Source organism: Chiroxiphia lanceolata, chromosome 16 (genome assembly GCF_009829145.1).
Source record: "Chiroxiphia lanceolata isolate bChiLan1 chromosome 16, bChiLan1.pri, whole genome shotgun sequence".
Taxonomy (NCBI): Eukaryota; Metazoa; Chordata; class Aves; order Passeriformes; family Pipridae; genus Chiroxiphia; species Chiroxiphia lanceolata.
Genome location: NC_045652.1, coordinates 5,163,508 through 5,180,253, shown reverse-complemented (window position 1 = coordinate 5,180,253; position 16,746 = coordinate 5,163,508). Strand labels below are relative to the sequence as shown.

The window sequence follows — 16,746 nt, the reverse complement described above, 5'->3', positions numbered from 1 at the left end:
GAGCAAAAACATTGTCTGCAAAGGAGACTGGGATAAGTGATCACCCATTGCAGTGATGAGATCTTAGATACCGAAAATTTGGTAACAACCTGAACATCACTAAACCCTGTTTTCCAGGAAAGGAGGACTGTAGAGATGACTTTGAGTCATCACAGTTTCTACACACAGCATGACACCTACCTTTTAAATTACCCAGAACTTCTCTTTTTGCCTCTGCAGAACTGTATTTGTAAGCAACTGAGAGGAACCATGGATGAGAAACAAGCAAACTGAACTGAACTCCTACTGAAACCTCTGTTCCTTGCAGTTGGGGCTTAACATCTCTGCCTTGCTGCTGCTTGAAATGCTTCACAGAGACATCAGCTGACTTTCCCAAGCACTTGCCAAGCCCTGTGTCTGGTTCCTCAGCCCAACTGAGCTGACACCTTTGCTTTCCCTCAGCACCACAGCTCAGTGTTGGGGCTTGTTTTATCCTACTGCAGTCCACATGGCCCACTACTTCTTTTTTTCAGTTATTTTGAGACAGAAATGTTAACTAGAGCATAAAATTTAGTTTGAACATGTTTAAGTTATGCTTGTTAATGTTCAAAACAGTAACATACCTTCACAGAATCACAAAGTGCACAAATCCAAGTTAACAAAGACAACCTGAATTGTGGAACTTGCATATTTAAATTAAGATTAATACTAGAGTTTCTCCCAGGCATCACTGTGTACTGCAGGTGGGCTTTAAGCATTGAATCTGTAGTTTCTTCAGAAAGCAAAACATTTTGGTACAACTACTGTCTCCTACCTATTGGGATGGATGAAATCTGAGAGTAGAGATCCAGCATTCGATTGCCATCTACATCTACCAGGTAGTTCCCTCTGCTCTCTTCATAATTGCAAAAGAAGTGCACAGCTTCTGCATTCTTCAGGGTGAAAACAAACAATTAGTGCTTTAAAAAGCAGCAGTGTGTAGGAAGGTGCAGCTAATGGTTATAGAGCAAAATCTGATAAAAGTACCTAATGCTAGAATAAAAAGACACATTATAGTCATTGCATGGCAATTAACTGTACAGCTGTTTTTATAAAAAGGGACTGTTAAAAGGGCAAGTCTGTACTTTTTATACAGAAATGAAGCACAGATTTTGAGGTAATGCTCTTCTTAGGAAGGCAATATGTACTTAGGCTGAAATATTTTTAAACTCAGACTCAAATATACCTTGTTTTCACTGGCTACCCTGTAACAACTCAAAAGCTTTTCTTGAAATACATATAGTTTAAATACATACGTTGAAAGAAAAATCACTGATGCCTGAAAATGATTCTGCAGTATTCAAAACATACTAAAAAAGATTTTATTCACATGTGTAAACATATGACACATAATGTACTCAGCATGAAAACCCAGAGTCAGTGTTTCCCCTTCTTTTTTGGTACAAATATACAAAGTATGGCCTGAAATCACAGTAGTAACACCCCCCAAAACACAGAAAACTTGACAAATTACCTGAATGCCATTCAGCTTCTTCATTAATTCCTGTAGAAAAGCAAATGTCAGAGAGTTTCATGTATATAATTAGCAAATACTGAAGAAGAATATGTTTCTTTTTTGTGATCCCATAAATCATATGCAAACCTTGCAGTCCTGTGTGTTTACCAGGCAACTCTACTTGCCACAGGAACTTTCATGGTGCATCTTGCAAATATTACAGTCAACACTAAGAACTGTGGCATGCAGAGCTAAATGGGCTGCAAACACAGTTTAACTGTAAATCTCCAAAGAGGGAAAGCTGCCTCTTCTATATTGATCAACTGAACTGAGAAAACAAGAGAGAAATCAGAAAATAAGAGAAGCCAGAGCCACACAGAAGTGATACTGGCACATTGGTTCTAGAAAGACAGCTCCTTTCTATTAAAAACAATAAAAAACCTCACAAAAACCAAAACCCCACCACACGCACAAATACTGACTCTGCCAGAAGTAAAACAACATCCAGCAAACCGAAACTCTTGCTTCACTTCAAAACCAAAGCCTTATTTCACATCATAAAAAGCCAACTAAGTTTCTATTTCAGCAGGAGCACAAGTGACCAAGCCTGATGGGATGTTTTATCAAACTGATGCTCTTTTGCTTTCAATTTCTCCATATGGGGAGTTAGCAGTTGAGATTCAGATCTGTCTCTCAGAGAGGGACATTTAATTCATGAGCTTTTTATTCTCAGCCTCCTGACGAAAATGGGTGTAGACTTATGAAATAATGTTTATTCATATCTGATTAAAGGTTTGAAATGAAATCTGTTTTCTAGGAAGTCAGATACAGCGAAATAAAAAACAGCAAACCAAGTTACTGTACTTTGGGAACTTACTCTAGATCGTGGTCCAGGAACTTCTGTCTTCATCAGAGGTCCATCATAATCAAAATCCACATCAATTTTAGCTGCAGCTTGACTGATATACCTGTGTCCTGTAAGAAATAATGGAAACCTGAGAACAGACCATATTTTCTGTGCTCTCCTCTCAGAAGATATATCCACACCTTACCTGACTGAGAACACTTGACAGATGAGACAATTACGTTGTGCTGTCTGAAGTGAACCAAATATCTCATTTTTGACAAGCGTTAAAACAAAACTAATACCAGTGAGGTGGCTTAAAAAAAAAATATCAAAGGAAATGACAAGGCAACCCTAGAGAAACAGAGGCAAATCCTGCTGTAAAGCACTGGAGGACTGAGAGCACATCTGTTTCCATCTCTGTTGTTGAGTCTGTCCGTTATGCCTTGTGCAACCCTTTGCTGTAAATGCCCCACTCCCACACAGAGACGGTTTGGTTGGCTACCAGTAATAACCAAAAAGCCTGATGGAGTCCACAGGAAAAATCCAGTGTGATGTTCTGCTGCAGCTCAAAGCACACTGGGAAAGATTTGTCTCACAAAGGTAAGTGTCTGTGTCTCACATGAAACCTGCATCTTGCAGTGCAGCTCTGAAATCTGAGTCCAGATCAGTGACAATTGATCCTGCCTCTGACCTGGCTGTTTATGCACGTGTGTAACTGGGCAATCTTAATAAATTTGACACCTTAATGAAACCAAAAGGCAAAAATCTCCTGTGCTTCATCAAAACCAGGCTCTGCTTCCCCTTCTTAAGTAACTGCTTCAAAATGCAGGGTTTAGGCAAAATTCATATGACAGAGACAGCTCTGGTAGGCACATATTTCAAATATGCGCTTATTCCATTAAGGGGATTACAGGATAATATGGGTATTGTACATTTGCAAAAAAGGAAGTACAGACTCCAAAGCTCTACCAAGGTGACCAGCAAGAGACTATAACCTTGCTCTGCACTATGTGTTGAACTAAACCAACATTCTTGGCAATTACATTTCTGTCATGGAGCACCTACAAGCCCCTACTCAGCACAATATCAACAACAAACTGACCTTAACACGCTTCATCTTTGGACCCAAAAGATGAGGGTGTAACTTATTTCAGTCTGTGACAGCCATTTTTAAGCTGGTGAGATCTGGCTGGCCCAGAATGAGGATCCTTTGCAATCTCTGTCACCAGTGGGAAGCCCAGCTGCAGTTCAGAGCCTGGCTCGCTGCTGGAAGTCACCAGCTCTTGCCTGGGGCACTCGGAGCAGCAGGGGCTGCAGTCACCACTCACCAGCATCCAGCTGTGCCAGGGCAGTGCTGCCAGATGCTAAACCACTAAAATGCACCCCAACTTGGCAGAGGTCCAGGCAGGGAGATGGCTGGGGAAGGCAGGCCAGCACCCAGGCACATGGGAAGCCCTGGAGTGCAGCACTGCCACCAGGAGCCCAGGCAGCACCAGCTCCTCTGCACTTCCATCCACAACCACCTCTCAGTGCCAGAGCTCTGCTTCAGAAATGTGCTAAAAACGCTTTGTGTTTGGAAATAACAGTTGTCAAATAAACCCAATATTTATCAAGGAAAACAGAAGGTATCCTGTGATACTGCTCAGCAGTGCTCTGAGTGCAGCCCTTCAGCCAAAATTTCCCACAGAGAGTCGAGATGTTTGCCTCAGTCTGCGTCAGCCCAAGCTGAGACGTCTCAAGCAAGCCTGATTTTGAGAAACTACCTGCAAAATCACAGCCCTCTGAGAGCATCTCTAACTGAGCACTTAAAGCCACTGCTCATCTTGGGAAAACCTAGTCTGCACAGATGATTATTCTCCTCAGCTTTAATTCCGAGTCCTTATATGTGGGATGCGTCAGTGCCTCTCTGCAAAGCTATTAATAGGTTTTGTTACAGCAACACCATTTTTGTGTCACTCTGTTTAGCATTCATGTAAATTGGAGGCTGCATGGCAACTGCTCCACTGAGGGGGAAAAAAGCTACTGCATATAGAAGATCAAGGTCTCCACAATTCATAGCCAAGAGAGCTGCAGGTTTAGTGGGCACACTATGAAATCTAAAAGGGGAACTAGACCAAACTAACCCTTTTGTGCACCCAGTCCTTCCCTGGTGGAGATCACAGCAAACCAGCTGCACACATTTCAGCTTCTCCTACGTCCTCTTCTCTCCCTTATCCCAAGCTCTGGGTGCTATTTCATATGACCAAGGGGAAAGCACCAGGAGGCACAGAACATACAGGACATTTTGGGAGTCAGCAGTAACAGGACAGATATGGAAACCCAGCAGCATACCTGGAATCGTTTGGCACAGCTGCAAATGTAAGACAGGTGAGCAAATGTAAGACAGTCCTCTTCATCCTCCTTCTCCCCAGCCCTGCCTGGTGCTCTGCTGCCAGAGACCCTGTGGCACCACATCCCCTCCATTCACCTCCCAGGGTCCTCCCATCCAGAGCACATCACATTCCTTAGTTCCTTCAACTGATTTTTCACAAAAAATGCACTTGTTTGGACAATGATTAAAGAATTCCTCTTCTGCAAACACCCAAGCCACTCCTGCAAGCATGCAAGGTCCTGTCTCCCAGGCTCTAAAGCCCAGGGCAACAGTCCTGGCCATCACCTGGGAGGGGTGGATGACATTTCCCCTCTTCCGCTTCCCTGAAGGGCAATCTGTGAATAACAGATGAGGATTCTACATTAAACACAAATTCAATTATTTCTCTAAGCTAGTTTTGTTGTGGATATTGCAAAGGGCACAATCTCCCCTACAAAAACAATCAATTCAAGGAGCTGTATGACAGCAAAGTAAATTGGAGCATATTTTACTCTTGCCCTAACTTGTTTAACAGCACAAGTCAAGAGGAGGTTGCTTCCATCACACGGGCTGTGTAACGAAGACCCAAACCAGTCAGCCTGCTTTGTAGATCATCATATTTATCTTTTAGCTACTGTTTATGCCACAGCCTCTTTTGCACAGTTAGGCTGAACCAAGTATCTGCTAAGGGCACGTATGAGTGATCAAAAATGAACAGCACTTTGCAGTGCAGTGTTGTTCACACTGGCATAGTTTGTGTCTGTCAACAGACAGGGTTTTGTATGCAGCAAAACTGGTCAAGTGAAACTAAAACATACAGGTCTTCCAAGAAGAAGAGTTGATTTATTATAATTTTTATCACATTACTAAAGTTGGTCAATTTGTGAGGCATTATTTTTTTAAACAAAGGCTTCAGGAGCAGCTTATCCAAACCACAACCATTTTCAGTAAGCCTGTGAACCAGATCCACCTAAAAAACAAGCAACACAGGTGGCAGGTTTTGCTGCACTTGCTTGTTATCTCCTAAAGCACATGACATGTCATCAGGCTCTACAGGCAAGTGACTTCTAGGCTGATTCACTGATACAAATTTAATTTCCAATTCTTGTTTTCAGGAGTCCACAGAGTGTCTCATTTTATTAACTCCAGTATAATGGCAGCTGTACTGATTTATTGATTTCACACTTGCCAAAGCATTGTTCCACCTCCTGGCTCGGGCAAACACTGTGGCCAGAACCTGAAGGAACAGCTTGCCATAAACAAAACAAAAATGCCCTGTGTCACCACATCAAAGGAGTTTGAAAAGTGGTGTGTTTTAATTTTCTTCAGGTACAGCATGAAGAATATAGGCTAGAACAAAACCCTCAAAAAACCAAAACCTCAACATACTAACAAAGTCTTTGATAGAGAAAGCTAAAACAAAAGTAGAGTCAATCGTCAAACTTTTTATTTTTTAATGAAGTTCTCTTCCCTTTGAAAGTATAATAAATGATTGGCACAAACTCACACACTCTCTAGCAAGGTCAATGGATGTATTTGAAACAGCCCACTTCACTACTTATCAGATATGCACACTTGTTCACAGGGTTGGCTAAAAATAAACAAAACAACTCAAATTTTAAGAACAGAAGAACATGGTTACCCTGTTTCCCCCTATTTTAACTCTTTTTTTTCTTGTCCTACTCTTCTTCAAGTAAACTGGGACTCTGATCAGAAGCTGTCATGTGTAACTGGCCAGCTCCTGTGGAGCTCAGTCTGTGCAAGCGACAGCACTCACAGAGCTTTCCTCAGCTAAGGGCACCTCAACAGCACCAACACAAGCTCTCTTACTGCCACAGGGCCCAAGACTGTTGTGGCCTAATGCTTCTTGGTGCTCAGGGTCCTGTCCCAAGGCTTGTAAGAACAAAAGGAAAGGAAGCTCAGCAGTTCTGACTAGCTAAGGACTCAGCTGAACGCTGCAGTTCACCCAGCAGAGAGGGATGGCCCCGGCACTGCTCCCCTTCAGACAGCCCATTTCACCACAGCCTCACAGCCTGCCTTGGTTCTACAGGCACAACTGGGAGCTCAGGCTGCTCTCAAAAGGCACCAACATCAGAGCCCTGCTGAGACACAGCCTGGCCACCCCCTGCACGAGGGCTCTCCAGGTTTTGGCATCCCTTGCTCTGGATCCCCCGCAATGCTTTGTCCTCCAGGCCCTGAACAACAGCAGGACACGGGTGCTGCCTCTTGCTTCCCTGCACACAGCACAGCTCAGGGACATGGCCCCGCTCTCCTGCAAAGGCTTTTCCAAGCACTTGGACACAGTGATGGATGGCTGCATCAATACCTGCTTTGTTTTGCCTGGAGCAGGATTTTCTGTCTCTCTTGTTTCCCCCCAGCCCAAGCATCAGTCTCGAAGCCTCCTAATGATGCAAGTAAATGCAAATAAATCAGGTCACTCACTGTAGTGTTTCATCCCCAGGGAAACTGCAGTGGGCTCTGCTCAGCTGGCATTTCTGTCTTGAAGGTACTCAGTGTACTTTATAACTCAGCCCAAATTTTTCCTGTTTGACTTTTTAATATCAACTCACCCTGCAACAGAAACCCTGAAGATACCCTTTAACTCAGGCTACTCCAGTTTGATATTTAGGGCACATGATCACTGCACTTCACCTCTCCAAAAGACAGCAGAGATGGGACAGATAAAAACTGAGATTCTTACCATGTCCAAGCAAGGTATTTTCAAGAATTGAGAATCCCTGGTAGCTGATCCTTCAGTGAACTAACACAATTAACTTCGTAATAAAAGGTAATCCACCGACTTTCAGCTGAGATCTGATTAAACTTCCATAGAAAAAAGGTTTCTTGTGTTATATTATTTTAAGAACAGGAGCAAACAACATGACCTCAGCTCTCATCTTAAAAGTGTATGGAACTAATGGGCTCCAACCAGGTGTGCTCTGAAGAAGCATGAGGAAAGCTCTTAAATTACATTTAGCTAACATGACGGAGAACAGCACCCTTTTTTCCCTGGTAAACAAAGCTGCCTCTTCTCATCATGGCAAAAGTCAAAACACTTAGGTACTGTTCATGAACCTAATTATCAGAGAAATATCAGCTGAACAGTTGGCAGAGAATTTTCTGCCCATCCCATTTAAAGAGGTTGGGTACAATAAGCTAAATTCTACTTTTCTTGCTTCTTGCAGACTTCTCAAAGCTCTATGCAACGTTTTCTGAACACTTGAGTAACATCAGCAAAATTATCACATCCTTCCTTCTCATCTAACAGGATGTCCTCATTTGCTAGCAGACAGAAAAGCTCATTTCCCAGCTTCTCTTCCCCATGCTGCCCCCATCCCTCACACCAGGTGTCTCAGCAGTTTTAACAAAGTACCACATTGCTATAGCAACATAATTAATATAAGTGCACCCTGCTAATTTGGTGGTGTTGGTAGTCACAGAGCACCACTCTCGGCAGCTCTGTGCTAAGGACAAGACTTACAATCAATGCAGGGCTAGAAAGAGCTTAAACCTCTGATGTGTTTGACCACAAATAATACTCACATAAACACAGTTCCTGAGCGTACAACAACTGGATATTACCTGGGAGAAACTCCAGTGGAGGCACAGGAATTACACTGGTGTAATTAACAGAAGGGAAAAGACAGAAGAGAGGTGAAAATCCATGCTGGCACACCAGATCTCTCAAATGTGTGTGTCCTGCTGTGAAGGGGTAGAGGAGAAGCTCTGCAGGGTCCCCAAGGAGGCACATTCCACGTGCCATAGCACTGCTGCCCTGTGCAAGTGCAGACAGGCACTCTCCCTTGCGTGCCTTTAACTTCCCCTCCACGGTGTCTGTCAAACCACCTTCCAGACAGAATTTTTAGAGCATGGAGGCCCTGACAGCCAAAAGTACGAGGACTGTGATTTCCCCCGAGTCCTCTTTTAGGTGTTACAAGTAGAATCTGTTACTAACAGATCTTGAAAGGGAATGGCAAAAGGCCAGGCTAGCTGGAGATGTTTGGGAAACCAGCATTGCTATTGCATAACACTGTGAAAACTGAGATTGCTATTTACAGAGTGCTTACGCTGTAAGATCAGAAGCTCTTCCACAGGAGATTGTCTGTGTTTCAGTACTCCCACATACACACTGAAGATTTTATTGGAACAGGGTTCTCCAAAAATGAAGAAAAAAATGCAATACTACAAAGGCTGTAAAGAAGTGGGAACTCCTGTAAGAAAGAGCAAGAACAGTTACCCCTCCCCATCACAGCACAATCCCAAATCAGCTCCTCAGCAGAGTTACAGGAGCATCCAACTGCTGGTCTTCTTGCAGATCTTGTGATTTGAACCAGTCATAATATCCTTCCTTTTTCACAGCACAACAGACCAGAGTAACAGCTATGAGAGCTCATCAGGACACCTCTGGAGACGAACAACCACAAGGAACACCCAGGGGGAAAAACAGCCAGCACTTCCACAGCCACCCTTTGTGGCACAGAAGGAACAAGAAAACTAGAGAGGAACATCAAAGGCCTCACATTTACTCAAGGAACTCAGAACTGAGGTCCAAACTTGGACTCTCACTTGTAGTAGAGCCTCCTTTCAACAACAGGTTTTCATATGAACATTTTTATATATCTCAGCTTTTTGTGAAAGCATTTGGTCAGACAGAGAAGCAAAGGTTCCTCAGTCCAGCAGGGGAGGTTGCACTCCAGAGTCACCAAGGGCCAGTTCCCAGGGCAGAAGCTGAAGGTCACCTCAAACTGTCCTCTACAATCCAGGGAAGGGGACTGTTCTCTGCTTCTCCCACACACCCTCACACAAATCCAGGTTGTTCTCTCTGATTTCCTAGGGAGGCTCCTAATGTATAGACTGAACAAAAAAAAAGTAAAAAGTCTTAGCAAGGATTAATACTGGAGACAAAAGCGGGACTGAGAATAAATCCTTCTCATGGCTTTCCTGCCTCTTTGTGATAACTGTGCTGGGGACAGGTCAATAACTAATATGAGCATCTGTCAGACCTTCCTGCAGCACACCTGTGTGATAAATATTATTATCCTCTGCAGAGAGACAGGAAAACAGGCTGAGATAGGCAAGGTACAGCCTCAACAAGTGCTAGCCCACTTAGAGCAGAGTGCAGAGAATCTGGAGGAGAAAAACTGGACCTACAAGGAAGGACTGAAACAGTATTTAGACCAGCTGAGAGAAAAGTATGAGATCTTGGGGGAGGTAATAGTTGTCAAATACGTAAAAGGCTGCTGCCAAGAAAAATAAACATTCCACCCTCCAGGTCCTTTGAGGACAGGACAAATAGAAAAGATTTGATTTTTTTCCCCTGTTTTGAAACTTAGACTAAATATTAGAGAAAAGTTTTAAAGGTAAGGTCAGCTCAGCAGTATGGAGATTGCCTGGGGGGCTGCAGAAGCTGCAAACAGATCAGCATCCTAGAAGGGCATGGGTGTCCACTAATGCAAACTGATGCTACCTTCAGGCAGCAGCCTGACTTTTTGGCATGCTTTCCAGTGCAAGATTCAAAGATTAATTCAATCTCTTTGGGTAATCACAGAAGACTGAACTAGACCTCTGGAGTCCCAGCCTGTCCTCATAGCTTTGGTACTGCCTCACCAGCCAACAGCCAACTGCATCTTCATCTGCCTCCAAAGCATGGAACCAGAACAGCTTTCCTGCTACAGTGGCCCAGCTGATAAAACCTGAGCTGGCACAAAGGGAATAAATATTTAAATTCACACTACCAGTTTTGATCAACTTGCAGCACACCAGGCTGACAGGAGCAACACAACCCAATTCAGGTAAGATATAATGTCAAGGTACATCAACATTTCTCCATCATCAGTCACCTCTCCCAGATCTGACTGATACCCACAGACAGCACTATGCAAGAGTCTTTGTAAAGGAAAGATTAGGCTGGTTACTCATTCTGTTGTCATTCTGCACCCTTCAAATTCTAGTGAACCTTATCTTGGAGGGCAAACTATCAAGTAGATCAAACAGATAAGGAAAGGAAAACAAAGCCATACCTGATTAAGGCTTAGTTTTAAGGAAGGCATAAGGACTCCAAATACTTATAGGCTTCATATTTTTGGTAAGAGTTAAGCTGCATATTACTTTCATATGTTGTGCTTAGCTTTTGCATTTTGATCAACTTAAATGATTTCCATTTTCCCTTTTCCAGTTTGCTTGGCAGGGGTTAGCACGGTGTGAGTAATGAAAACACTACAAGCAATGGTTAAGTAAAAAAGATTCTCCAACCAGAGAAACAGTCAAGAAAAACCCTCTTTGTGTCAATAAATTTACTGTAGATTCAAGATGAACAGGATTATTTGCTTAATGCACACACTGCTAAAAACATGACAGCCTGCAGACACAAAGACTTCTACCAAGAGGCAATCTATTCCCTCCTCCTCTCCATATTCATTGCCCCTTTACAAACCCTGTCATTTCAGTACCCACACACACAAAAAAAGATCAGTCCAAATGGCACTGCAGGATTTTTATGGGAGTAATGTACAAATCTCTTTTTTAGTCTGTAAAGCACTAAACTTGAGTGCTCAAAATACCTTGGAGGTGAGCACTCCGGAGTAGAGAGCTCCTGGATGTCACACCCTCTGCACTTCCCTAAGAACCAGCAGAGCCCAGGGGCACTGCAACCTTAGCTGGGGACCACCAGGAAAACAGCCTCAAGTTTTTGCTACAGGAGTCAGAGCCTCGTGCCTATTCTGTCAGCCAGGAATGTCATAGGACACAGTTCCTTCTGGTGAGGGGTTCTCTTGCTCCATCTTTCCTATCTCTGGTCACACACACAAAGCAGTTGGTCCCAAAGGCCACAGGTCTGTTACACAATCTCCAGCCAAGGCCCCCTACTCTTTGCTCAGTATTTTTGCAGGCTTTCCCACCTATATGTTTCCTGAAAGTAAGGAGAAATTAATGAAGCCTGGAGTTGCTTTCCTTTCTTCTTGAAGATCTTGCAACAGTGAGAAAGGAAGAGTGAGTTGGTGCACCTGCCCTCCACTGACCTCCCGTCTGTGCTTGGGAAGCAGCACAGAGTGTGCAAGACACTGGGAGGGACAGGGAGCGTTAAGTGATGCTTTAAGTGATGCTGAGATGACAGATTAGCTCAGAGGACTGACAGCTAACGAGGCCTGGTTGCTGCAAGCACTTTCCATTGCCCACAATCGACCAAACCATCCCTGCTCCTGCCCAGGGTGGGTGATCAGTGCGTCACTGCCAGGAATAGAAGCGCATCCTGCACTGATACACTGACCTAATATTTTCTAATAGTGACAGGACCAGACTTCGTGTTCTTTAGCCAAAGGTCAGTTGCTCCCCAAAGTGTGTTATTTGAAAGGAAATCAATGATGTTTAAGTTTCTGAGCAAATGGAAGGGTGTGCTTGCCTGGCAGTGGCAGAAGGAGCACAATAGCACTGCAGAAGTAGAGAGGGAGGACAAGAGAAACACTACTATTTACTCGGACCCAGGAAAAGCCATTCAGCCATTCTGTATTCAGTGTAACAGCACATGAAATGTCTGCCAGATCTTAAGACTCCACACAGCTTTGTCCAACAAAGTCAAGAGAAATTTAGTTTTTATATCTATTTTACAGAGATTGCAGGTTTAATATACACATACCCACACTAAAATACAAGGGGGGCCAAGCAAGAACTTGCTGTTCACTTCAGAGAAAGTAGTTTGATGCTGTGTTGGCAGGATTTTATTTCACACTAGAGCTCACTCCAGGCAGACACACACAACCCCAGTGAGGGCCACCTCTTCATGCCAGTCACATAAAACCTCTCCACAAGGGAAGACAGGCAGGGTCATGCTACACAGCACAAAGTAAAAACCAGCTCATTTTGATGGATAATTGTTTTACCACGTAGTGTCACAGAGTAAAAACAGAGTTCCAAAGGCTGAAGAGCTTTACTTCAATTAGCAGGTTTACAGTGTAAATTATTAACTTAATAAGTTCTTGTTTGCAGAATGAAAAAAAAAAAAAAATCAAACAAGTCCACAGCACCTTTGTGATCCACTCTGGACTACAACTGCATCATTATCTGAGATGCAGAACATCGTATTCAAGTTTTGACGGACTCAACACTCAAATCCCAGCAATATTCAAACTGGAATTTTGTCCACCAGCATAAAGTGAAGGTTTACCAAACACAAACCAGGAAAATACAAACACTTACCAAATACAAGCAGTCTGGAGTTTTGCTGCAGGCAACAAGTCAGCTGTCGACTAAGCAACATCGACGCCATTTTATCTTTTCTTTACTCAAAAAGACTCAATTTTGGGAGATTTCTTTCCAGTTGATGTTCTAAAATAAAAAGAAAACCAAAACACTTATTCATGTGCTTATGGACGCAGCCATTATTACTGTGCTATTCATTTCAATTCCCTCTTTCACTAACTTCAGTCCAAAGACACTTAGAGCATGCTGTGATGGATTAATGCTGACATTCAGCTCAGGATTGAGCCCCAAGTCTGATGCTTGGCTTGGTCTTGGTCTTGGTCTGAGGCAAATGACTTCTAGGCTAAAGCTGTATCTCCCAACTTCAGCAAGTCCAGGGGGTAAAGATCAGTACCTATTTTCCCTTCCTCTTCCTCTCTGTTTTCTCTATGTACGAAGACTGCATTGAACTTTTAACAAATTGTTTTCAGTCAGTCTCTCAAGCCAAAGCTGGTTTTTCCATTCGATTTAAGTTTAGGAGAAAAATCTCATCTAATACAAAAGACAGCAGGACAGGCATTAGGAAATATAAGAAAATCAATCCCCTGAAAAAACAGTTTGTACCAATTAATCACATCTCTGTGAAGGAAGACTGTGAGAGCTGGGATTGTGCAGCCTGAGGAAGGCTCAGGTTGCATCCCATCAATGTGTTAACAAACTCCGGGTGGGAGGGAGCAGAGAAGGAGCCAGACTCTTCTCAGTGGTGTCCAGTGACAGGATAAGAGGCAATGGGCACAAACTGAAACGCTGTGAGCTCCATCTAAACACAGGAAAACCCTGGACAGGTCACCCAGAGAGGGCGTGGAATCACCACGCTTGGAGATATTCACAGCCCAACTGGACATGGTCCAGAGCAGCCTGCTGGAGGTGTTGCTGCTTGAGCAGAGGGCTGGACCAGATCAACCTCAACAGTTCTGTGATCCTACCTCAGCTAGTTACATATAAATGACCTTGGAAAATCAAGTAGCATGAACGGCAACACAACTCCTTTTTCACTTTGGATCACCTCTGCAGAAAGTCTGGCTGGAAGTCATAAATAAACAGGTCATTGAATTATTATCCAGGACACAGGTTAAATTCAAACTCCACACTTATCAGCATGGCCTCCTGTGTTCTAAGCAGGACACTAGAGCCCTCTGCCCAGCATTTTCACCTTGCTGGGTGTCCCCCTGCCCCCCGTGGGTGCAGACCATCCAGCAGCAGTGGACCAAGGCCTGCAGTCCAAACAAAATGTCACTATTATCCACAAACCTCCTGGAAAGAACTCTATTTAACAAATACACTCAGAGAGTATTGGAGCTCACAGCTTACTGCTTATATCAGTTCTAGGCCATCAATAAAACATACCAGCAGATGTTCATGACTAGATACAGGGAAGCAGCTGATCTACTGCTACTGTGATAGGAAGTATCTCTTACCCGGTACTAAAATATCAGAAATTTAATTTCTGTACTATCTTTAGGCAAGATGCTATTTGTTCTCCTTCACATTTGAGCTTTTTTAAAACAAATAAAAGAAAACAAAAAACTTCTTGCTTACATAAATTTAGGGACCTATTAATACTTAGGTACAAAAACAACTCCCCGTGTCTTTCCAGACAATTGACGTAGCACTTGGTTTCACTCAGTTTCCTCTGAGTTCAAGTTAAAATTCAAGGTATTTTGAAACGTGGCAAGGCAAGCATACACTTGCACAACACTTGTGCACACGCTGGAAAAGCTGGATTAGCTTCCTAAGGCTTTGGGTCAAAAGTGTAGAGGGAACTAGGTAATTTTTTTCAGAAAAGAGTAACTTCACTTGTAAGACAAAATTAATTTATTTCTTTCATTATTTTTTCTCTCTTGGTATCTTTCTTTAGTTGTGCTAACTTTTGCAAAATAAACATGTAAAAAGTACCCCAACACCACATATTTCTTATCTAATGACCATCCTACAGCAAAAACCAAATGCCAGTCTAAGTGAGAAAAAGGTGTTAAAGGGTGAATCAGCCCAGCACCTCTCACAACAATTAACCACCTTGACTGATGTCCTCTGTTCAGAGCTATTTATCTGGTCTGCACTGCAGTCTCCAATTCCCTCCTTAAGTTTGTTCTTCAAAGTATGACTTTTTAAGAGTCTTTAGGAGCCTGTTAAAATCTAAGGTGAACACAGCTCTAAGGAACTCACAAAAGGAGCAGTGCAAACGTACTTAGCAACCCACTTCGTTGTTCTCATCCCCTTCAGTCGTCTCTCCTGGGGGTTTTGCTGCCCACTGCCCAACCTTCCTTTTCACAACGATGAGATGCCTCTTCACAAACAAATCAAACAAATCTACCAGTCACTGTACACGGTTGTGCCCACCAGTGTCCAGGATTCCCTTCAGCAGTACCTCCTCCTCCTTCCCCAGGTGAGCCATGCCCATGTCTTTACTCCCAGAATGTTAATTATCTTTTACTTATATTTCCTGTTTATCTTAAATTCTTTAATAGTTAAACTACAGTATTCATTAGAGGCTGAAAAATATAATTGGAAATGATACTGGCTTTTTGAAACACTTACAGGAAAAAAAATTATTGCAAGAGCAGCTGAGCCCTAATTTTCTTTGGCAGTGGTTATATAAAAAGTTTTACCATTTTCTAGTCCAGAGTCAGAATAAATCATGTAATATCACATGTGAGTATAACTAAACCCAGCATCTTTTCTATCTCCATTAAGCACACAAACTCTCACAGGGGATCAGCTGATGTGATTGGTATCTTTGTCTAAGCATGCATTATTTGGTTATCACAATAACCAATTGAATTTTGCCTCCACAGCCCACCTCCTGATCAATTCCCACCGGCCCAGCCTGTTCCAGCACTGCAAGGAGCAGAGGCAGAGTTTGCAAGCCAGCAGAAATCAGCTCTGCACGTGTCAAAACTGCAGCAATGCCACGCTCCAGCACCACAGCTGCTCCGGAGCCACTGCGGGCAGCTCCAGATCCCGTAACATCCAGGCAAAATACAGCCACCAACTCCACATATCGGGCTGGAAACGGGGTGTGAAGGACCTCAAAGAAGTGAGACCCTTCAAAAAAAAATATTTCTAAGTCTTCTCTAAATATTTTTCCTCTAAAGGCAGCTGTCTGAGCTGGAGAAGGCCATTGGTACAGATGACTGTAAAGAACAGCAATTCTGAAGTGAATGCTCGGTACCTTAATTTTGCAAATATATTTGCATATATTTTGCATGTAATTTTGCATTACATAAACACATTCACTGGCAAACACAGTTTAAGTCACAGTCACATTCTTCTAGCAAAAAGAATTATTTGCAGAGAGGAGGCTCAGTCCAGTTTATCAAGCACATGAAACATAAGGATGTGTGGATTTTTAAAATGCACACTGTGGAATTAGATATATATTTTTTTAAAGAGCAGCTGTTAAATTTCTGTACCGAGCGATTATTTCTGACAGATAAAGCTAGTTCTAGGAACAACAGTCAGCAGCAGCAGCAGCCTACTGTGAACATATAAAGATGCATTGTTTTCATGGGTGAACAAGATTGTGTTTCTTGGGGGGAAACTCTGGAAAAAATTAAAAAAAAGAGGGGTTTGATCCAGATACAAGAGTGAAAATACACGAACTAGGAGTTTGCACAGCAATCTTGCTCTCTAGAGGAGAAGCTAATGCAGCATGACATCCATGTTCCAGGCTGCAGCTTGTAGAGACCTGCCTGGGAAAGGATTCTTGGATGGATGCAAAGGTAAAGGCAAACAGAGACATGGACAGATGCAAAGGTAAAGGTAAAAGGAGACAGGGCAAAGCAGGGAGAAGTCAGCTCTGCAGATTTGTGTCTCTTTCTTGAAACTCGTGCCAAAGACACA

At 43.0% G+C, this 16,746-nt stretch overlaps 1 protein-coding gene across 2 annotated transcripts in view; it reads right to left on the bottom strand.

Annotated features, from left to right (window-relative positions):
- Nucleotides 1–16,746, bottom strand: part of ABAT (4-aminobutyrate aminotransferase) — a 53,518-nt gene that overhangs the window by 18,117 nt on the left and 18,655 nt on the right. For both annotated transcript variants that reach the window (XM_032704498.1, XM_032704499.1), the window contains exons 2-5: nt 12,862–12,990; nt 2,352–2,449; nt 1,493–1,522; nt 794–911 (exon numbers count right to left, since the gene is read on the bottom strand). In XM_032704498.1, coding sequence (XP_032560389.1) covers nt 794–911; nt 1,493–1,522; nt 2,352–2,449; nt 12,862–12,931 — 316 coding nt within the window. In that variant the 5' untranslated portion in view covers nt 12,932–12,990. The remainder of the gene's footprint in view (nt 1–793; nt 912–1,492; nt 1,523–2,351; nt 2,450–12,861; nt 12,991–16,746) is intronic.